This window comes from Prinia subflava, chromosome 12, assembly GCF_021018805.1.
Source record: "Prinia subflava isolate CZ2003 ecotype Zambia chromosome 12, Cam_Psub_1.2, whole genome shotgun sequence".
Lineage (NCBI taxonomy): Eukaryota > Metazoa > Chordata > Aves > Passeriformes > Cisticolidae > Prinia > Prinia subflava.
The window spans coordinates 17699137-17707358 of NC_086258.1; the positions used below are offsets into that span (position 1 = coordinate 17699137).

At 52.3% G+C, this 8222-nt stretch overlaps 1 protein-coding gene across 1 annotated transcript; it reads right to left on the minus strand.

Annotated features, from left to right (window-relative positions):
* Positions 1 to 3062: 3062 nt before the first annotated feature.
* On the minus strand, positions 3063 to 5369 carry LOC134557054 (urotensin-2 receptor-like). Its single transcript, XM_063409671.1, has one exon. The coding sequence runs from the start codon at positions 5367 to 5369 to the stop codon at positions 4263 to 4265; it is 1107 nt and encodes a 368-aa protein (XP_063265741.1). The 3' UTR covers positions 3063 to 4262.
* Positions 5370 to 8222: the final 2853 nt, after the last annotated feature.

An 8222-nucleotide genomic window follows, 5' to 3' on the forward strand; every position in this document is an offset into this window, starting at 1 on the left:
TGTCCTCAAACCAGATCAACTCCTGGCACGGCTCCCTGACTTTCTGGGGCTGCTCTGAGGATTTCTCTACATTTTCTGCATCCAGGGCTGGAGGGCTGGGCTCTAAAATGAGCATTATGTGCTTTTTTCTCTCATCATCCTGGTGATTATGAATAAATTATGAATAGATTATGAATTGATTATGAATGATTATCACTAGATTATGAATAATTGTGAATAGATTACAATATATTATAATAGATTATGAACTCTGTCACCCCTCCCATTCCCACAGTTAATGCCACTGTGCATTTTGCAGCTCAAGGTGCGAAATGCTCATAAAGTCCCCTCTCTTTTGGTGGCTTCAGTCCCACACCAAGCACCAAACCTGACTGCTGAAATAGGAGTTAAAGTGTTAATGATTTGCTTGGACTCATGAGGGAATTGTAATGTGGGGCTTTTGAGCTTTTACTGCAAACTTGGTGTTTGAAAGTGGGGAGAAAGATGATTTTTTTAAAAAGTGACTGAAGGTAAAGGCTGCAAAAATTCTGTAAGGTTCAGATGGGTTCTCCTGTGTCTGATGGAAAGAGCCATTCTCATTTGCCCCACAAAGGAGTGGTCTTTGTCTTGTCCAGTAAAAGTGGAAAAATTGCCACTGGTGCAGCAGCTCCCATCTGAGAAGGAGATCCCACCATAAAGGAAGGAGAGAGGACTCAGGATGAAACTGCTTCTCTTTCCCAGTCTGGGTTGGATTTTTTTGTTATAAACCCCTCAATCCTAAGGGGCATTGGAAAAAAAAACCCTGTAGTGATTAAATTATTTTCTTTCTAGTAAAGCATGTATGGAGTTTTGCAGTGACAGCCTCTGGCCCAACAAGGAAAAGGCTGCTGCCTTTCCTAAAATTCCCATTTTCCATGTTTCTGAAGAAGTAACTGTGTCACTGAACCTGCAGCAACATTTCATTCATAATAATAATAATAATAATAATAATAATAATAATAATAATAATAAAAACCCCACCACCCAAAGCATTAAGAACCACAGGATTACAATGATTTAGGCATGACAAGTGACCCCAGGGTACACGGAACTTGATTTCCTGGGATGCAAAATAGCCAAAGTAAAATAGTTTCCAAGTTTTTCCACGTGTTGTTTTTCAGTTACAGACTCCCTGACTTCCCTGCTGTTACTCAGCCCTGGCTCCAGATTTACCTGAAGTGACACCAATCATAGAATTTGCAAAGTCCCATCATCCAGATTCTGCTTATCTCAATTTTCACACACTTCTGTAACCTCTGTGGCTGGGGACACGAGATATTTTGCATCTCATGGCTTTGGGGATCCCAACTCTTCCTTTTCAGTGTTGAGGACAGGTAATAACTCTCCCTCATGTAGGAAATAGCCTGAGCTGCCTTACAGCAGCTGCACACGGGGAGATGTGCTTAGAAATGCTGAGATCCCAACCCCAAACTCCCCAAATCCTCTGGGTGAGCTAAAGCCTCCCCTCACAGGTAACCTGAGGGTCGTGTCAGCCCCAGGAGCCTTCTCCTCTCCAGGTGAGCACCCCCAGCTCTCCCAGGCAGGCCAGAGCAGAGGGGCTCCACCCTTGGAGCATCTCTGTGGCCTCCTCTGGACCCTCTCCAGCAGCTCCACGTCCCTCTGATGTTGGAGACCCCAAATTTGGAAGCAGCACTGCAGGCTGGGCTCACCAGAGTGGAACACAGGGGGAGAATCACCTTCCTTGACCAGCTGGGCACACAGGTTTTGAAATATCCGGTCTTTTGCCTTTCCTCTAATGCCCCTCCATCAGTCCTTTGATGCTGAATGGTCCCACCACGTGGCACAGAAAGCACAGCCCTACACACTGCTGGTGACACTGAGCAGAGGAGCAGAATCTCTTTGGGGGACTGAGGGGTGTCTTGGGAGGTGTATCCCAAATGAGCCCCCTCTGTGTGCCTATCCCCACATTAGCTTATTGAAGAGCCCATCTGCTCTGCATTTTCACCCTTTTCTTTTTCTATGCAGAACTCCTATTCAGCTTCCCCCTCTTATTAATAACTGTGAGGTCAGGCTGAGCAGCTTTTTATTTTATTTATTTTTTTAAGTACAAAGCAAAGTCCCTAAAACTCTTTTTTGATCCCTGTCCAGCTGATGGGATGCAGTCATGCCTGGCTCTGCCAGGACTTCTGCCCAGACACACTTTGCACGTGACATTCACACCCCAGCCTACCCAAAACACCTTCTGAGTTCAGTCTTATCTTTTTAATTCTTATATGGCAGTGAGTTCCAGCCTTGGAAATGGGAACCAGAGGAAAAGTAACAATGAGTTTAAAATTAATAATTTAAAAATCAATTAATTTCTGAAAAGTGGTTCTGAAAATCTGCTGAATCCTGCTCTCCCTGCCAGCTCCCAATGTGAATTGTGTGTTCCAGAAGGAATGGACAATGTTAGGACTATTTATGATGCCCAGCTTGGAGTCTGTGCAACACTGGGATATGACAAAGTGATCACTGGTGTTTCAAAGACAGTCCTGTGGTTAAAAGTAATATGGGCAAGGTGAGTTACTCATTGCCCTGCTCCCCAGAAAGCACCCCAAGAAAATGCTGACTCCAGCACAGAAACGCCTTCTCCACCTGGTGAATTTTAGTGTTAGCTGAGTGCACAAACCCCAGCGTGTCTCTGTCCTCTCTCTGCTCTCAGCCCTGTCTGTGCTGTTGGCACCTCGTGCCTCTGCTGTAGCACAAGCACACCTCAAAGTTTGCTGTGGGACACGAGGGGATCACCCAAGGACACGGGAATGCAGCACTGCAGGGCTGGAGGGGGCTCTGCTCAGGCAGACGGGGGTTGGAATAGGTAATAAAGAAGTGGAAATGATAATTCCTTCCGCTGCTGCTGCTGAGCTCCCTGGGCATCACCAGCTGCTGACAGGAGTTTGTGCTTTTCTGTGCTTTTCTTATCCCCAGAGTCTGTCCCAGAACAAGAAAGAAGAACATTGAACCCAACTTCATCCCCACACTGGAACCTGGAGCATCTGCCCTGATAAACACACCCCCCTGAGCTGGGTGAAGAGACCAGGCAAGGGCAAACCTGAGGAGGGTCCATTTTCAATAAGCATTTATTTAAAAACTGACACTTTACAATTGTTTAAGTGCTTACAGGCATCTCCAGGATCTGTGGGGAAGGTTTACTGTGAGATGCCAAGCAGGGAGAAAATGAGCAGAATACATTGAGGCAAAACAGTCATGAAAAAATTTGTCTCTTTTATAATGATTTCCATGATAGAGGATTCAGTCATTTTCTTAGAGCCTCAGGTCTCTGAGTGATAGGATTATAAATATTTTTTTTTATTATTTCTTCCAAGGTAAATTTTCAGGTTTGTCAAGCTCTGTTGACTTTTAAGAAAAGGACCAACTTTTTCAAGAACAAAAATCAGTGGCAAATTCAAACCACCTTAGGTAGAAACCTTAAAAAATTACAAGAGGTTTGGTTTGGGTTTTTTTTTTAGGTAATCCTGTGGTTTCTGACAGCTTACCTGGTGATTTTTGAATGCTTGGAATTCAAAGTGCTACTGCAATGAATTTTAAAACAGAGACTTTAAGCTTGACAGAACAGTAGTGCACCGTAATGTAACAGGAAATAGGAAAAGGGGCTTAAAAGTCTCTTTACACACTCCAGAAGTAGACAACGATAACACACAGGGCAAACCCAAGGCTGGCAGCTCCAAGTGATAAAGGGCAATTTCAGATTTCTGCAGCTCTGACCCATCTGCATCCCCAGGACAGCACTGAGAAACCACACGAGAGAAGCGGTGTGCAGAGCCGGGGCCAAAACTCAGCCAGGCACGGGAACAGTTTGTGGCAGAGCCGAACGGAGCATCACCTCCTCTTCTGCACCCCAAACCCTGCAGGATTTGTCCCAAACTGCTGCTGGTCCACGGCAGGACCCCCCCCCCCAGCCCTCAGCCAGAGGGAAATCCAGACTCATCTCGCAGCACTCGGCTTCACTTCTCACCCCTCGCTGAAGAGAGCACCAGGAATGAGTTCTTAGAACCCTCCGGGGCTCGGGGGTGCCAAAGCCCACCAGGAATGAGTTCTTAGAACCCTCCAGGGCTCGGGGGTGCCAAAGCCCACCAGGAATGAGTTCTTAGAACCCTCCAGGGCTCGGGGGTGCCAAAGCCCACCAGGAATGAGTTCTTAGAACCCTCCAGGGCTCGGGGGTGCCAAAGCCCTACCTTGGCCGGACGCTCTGCCTGTCCTGTGCGTTGGCAGCGTCCTCCTCTTCCTCACTTGTCCTTCAGCGTGGCCATGGCCAGCCCCTCGGAGCTGTAGTCGTAGTGGTTGCTGGAGGACATGGAGCGGCCCCAGGAGCACTGCAGGTTGGAGCCCCTCTTGCGGAAGGACGACGTGAACCTGTAGAAGTTGCGGTGCCTGTTGCGCAGGTACTCGCGGTAGTTTTTGGTGAGCAGGGTGTAGAGGAAGGGGTTGATGCAGCTGTTGCTGTAGGTCAGGCAGGTCACCAGGTAGTTAATGCACTTCTGCGTTTGGGTGGTGAGCTGCAGGGAGCTGCTGTAGAGGCGCACCAGCTGCCAGATCCAAAAGGGCAGGAAGCAGGCCCAGAAGACCAGCACGATGCTGAAGATCATGATGAGGACCTTCTGCCGGGGGGATCTCTTGCTCTTCTCCTTGTGGGGGGGGTTCCTCTGGGACTCCAGGTAGGTCCTGGCCAGGCGCGTGTAGAGGAAGCCGATGATGATGCCCGGGGCCATGATGCTGGTGCTGAAGAGCACGGTCAGGTAGGTCCGGTAGGCGTCCACGCTCCAGGTGGGCGCGCACATCCTCTTCACCTTGCCCTCCGCCTTGCCCCCCTCGGTCAGCGTGACCATCAGCATCATGGGCAGCGTGAGCAGCAGCGACACCGACCACACAGCCCCCGCCGTCACCTTCCGGTAGCCCCGCGACCGCTTGAGCGTGTCCAGGGGCCGGGTGACGGCCAGGTAGCGCTCGGTGCACATGAGGGTGAGGGTGAAAATGCTGGCGTGCATGGTGAGCAGGTCCAGGCTGAGCAGGATGCGGCACCCCAGGTCCCCGAAGTACCAGTCCTGAGCCAGGTAGGTGCAGACGATGAAGGGGATGGTGGAGAGGTAGAGCAGGTCGGCCAGGGCCAGGCTGACGATGGAGCTGTACATGGGGGCGGCGCAGCGCGCCGAGTGGCACATCACCACCAGCGTGTAGACATTGCCGGCCACCCCGGCCACGTACATCACCGACAGCACCGTCCCGAAGGCCGAGGGGATGAGCAGGGGGCCGCTCCCGGGGGCTCCCCCGCCGCCCGCCGCCGCCGCCGCCGCCGTCCCGTTGTCCCCCGCCGCCGCCGTCCCGTTGGGCTCCATGGGCGGCGGCGGCGGCCCCGGCACCGTCGCACCGGCCCCGGAGCTCCCGGCCCCGGCGGCGGCCGCTCCGCCCCCCGCGGGAGGCAGGGCGGGACCGGGCTGCCCCCGGGGGAAGGGCCGGGCTGCCCCCGAGGAAGGGAAGGGCCACCCCCGCCCCGCCGGGGCTCCCCCGCTCCGCGCCCGCTGCCAAAGCCGGGACCCCCCGAGCCCCGCCCGAGCGGGGCCGGCAGCGCCGTCCGGGGCCGGGAGCTCCAGAGGCGCCGGCAGGCTCAGCCCGGGCGGGGATCCTGCGGAGAGCGGCTCCCCGAGCCGGGAACGGGGCTCCCCGAGCCGGGAACGGGGCTCCCCGAGCCGGGAACGGGGCTCCCCGAGCCGGGAACGGGGCGGCAAGAGCCGGGATTGGGGCTCCCCGAGCCGGGATTTGGGCTCCCCGAGCCGGGTACGGAGCTCCAAGAGCCGGGAACGGGGCTCTGCCCTCCGGGAACGGAACTCCCCGAGCCGGGAATGGGGCTGTCCCGTTCGGGAATCTGGCTCTCCCTTCCGAGGATGAGGCTTTCCCAGCCCGGATCGGGCCTCCCCGAGCGGGTAACGGGGCTCCCCCAGCCGGGAACGGGGCTCCCCCAGCCGAGAACGGAGCTCCAAGAGCCGGGAGCGTGCCCGGAGCGCCCCGCGGCCCCGCGGAACCAGCCCCGCCAGGCACCGGCAGCCAGCGGGAGCTGCCTGAAAAGTTTTCCTGGGCACTCCGCTGGAATTTGGCGCTTCCCTCCCGCGGTGGCATCGCTGGCGGTGCGGCTCGGAGCTGTGCGGAGGTGTCGGTGGCCGACAGGGAGAGCCAGAGGCAGGCGCGCTCCGCAGGTGCCCCGCGCAAAGCGCTCCGGACGCGCTCGGAGAGAGGCTGAGGTGGAGGTGGATAGCGAACCCGGGCTGAACCAGCCTCCTTTCTCCCTGGAAATAGCTCGTATTTTGAATTTTGCCCTGAAAAGCACGACAGTGCTGTCACGAGATCTAAAATTCGAGCTTTAGGGGTGGCTGGTTCTTCTGCAGAGAGGGAAGCACAGAGTGAGATGAATGTGAGGTTCATAGAGACAACTTTTCCCCTCAGGCAAGAAGTCTGGGGACAACTGGAAAATCAATGTGCCTTACATTTCCATATTATTTTGGAGAAAGCAGAGATAGGGCAGCCCATAATCAAAGGACAAGTTTCCAAGGGTACCAGAATGCTGCATTCCCTCAGCTACCATTGATTTCCAATAGGAATTAACTTGCTTTTATGCCTTCAAACATTTCTGCTTAAACCAGAGAGCTAAAATGACCGATATAAGTTTATTTGCTTGTTTTAATTCCTCCTGAACGTGCTTTTGTGCAAACTGTTGTCTAATTCTCCGTGCCACGCTACGAAACACTGAAAGTCTCGTTGACTTGTAGGATCCAGCCCTATAAAAATCCTGAGTACTTGATTGTAACCTGCAGTGAGGGGAACACACACACAAACATAACCTTGCTTTCCTTCCTGGTGCTGCTCACCAGCGTTTGTGTCTCTCCCCAACACTCTCCAAACGCTCAAAGTTCTATTCAATAAAGGGCTAACTCAAACAAGCTGGTGAGAGAGAAGAAACCAAATTGAATTATTTTCAGGTAGGGGGTTACTTTATCAGATCCAGCCATGGCACCGGCAAGGCTCAGACCCACGGGCTGCGGCGGAATTCGCTTTTCTCTGGAAGTTTGGGCTCCGTCCCGCGGCAGAGCCCTGCAGCCCCGCATTCCTGCGCGGCAGCTGCACGGAGCAGCTGGGAATGCAGGAGATGCTCCAGCGGGGCCAAACCCCGCGGCACGGCAGGCACGGATTGACTGCCACAGGCTGCAAGGGAGATCCGGAGCTGGCATGAATAGATTGGCTCTGAGAATTAGCTTGCGTGCAACTTTTGCAGTCCTGTCGCCTTTTGTTTTGAAGTTGTTCTCTCTCTTTCTCTTCATCTAGTGCCCAGGACAGAGGGAAAAGAGAGAGCAGAACAGATACTTTGTTTTCTGCTGTGTTACCTGATCTGTTTTGGGTGATCACACGAGGTGTTAGAGGTAAGCAGAGTAATACATTCTTTTAGACAGAGAATTACTTCATCTGTTTAGTAAATTCCTAATTTCAACTTCCCGGTTTTCCTTCCAGCACAAGAATATTTCATTAAAGAGCACCAGGCATCTGTGAGCCTGAGACACGCTTGTTTCCTTGAGCATGTAGGATACACACATATTTCCATGGGAACTTAGTCCTGTTAAACTCTTCAGAAACAGTTTATTGCCTGAAGTTGTCCTGCAGCACAGCAAAAGCTGCTCTGTGAACAAGAGGCACTTCTGCTCTCCCCGTGCACTGAGCCTCTTCTGCACACCCACAGGCATTAACAGAGCCCTTCATATCTGGTGGAGCCGGGCCTGGAGTGTGTGAGAACTGTGATCAATCAGAATTAAAAGGGGGACGATGTAGGAGTCTGCAATACTGATGTTTCCCGTTTGTCTGTGCACACAAGGAATGCATCTTTCAGCAGTGGGTGACAAGTTACCAGAAGAAGTGCTGAATTTTCCATTTCTCCAGCTGTCTAAGTAAGGAGTGCAAATGCTTTTTTGGAAGATGAATTTTAATCAAACAGGAATAGGGCCCTCAGTGTATGATTACTGTCAGAGTAAATCCTCAGGGACTTGCACACAAAGCCAAGTCATCAAGGATCAGATTGTCTTATGAACCTCAAGATCTGTTACTCCCGTGTGGTTTTCTTGTAATAGTCTAAAAAGTATTGGTATAAAAATGAAAAATAACGTAGAATCATAGACTCACAGAATGGTTTGGGTTGGAAGGGACCTTAA

Coding starts and splice junctions, on each gene's coding strand:
- LOC134557054 (XM_063409671.1), bottom strand. CDS start 5,369: ATGGAGCCCAACGGGACGGCGGCGGCGGGGGACAACGGGACGGCGGCG.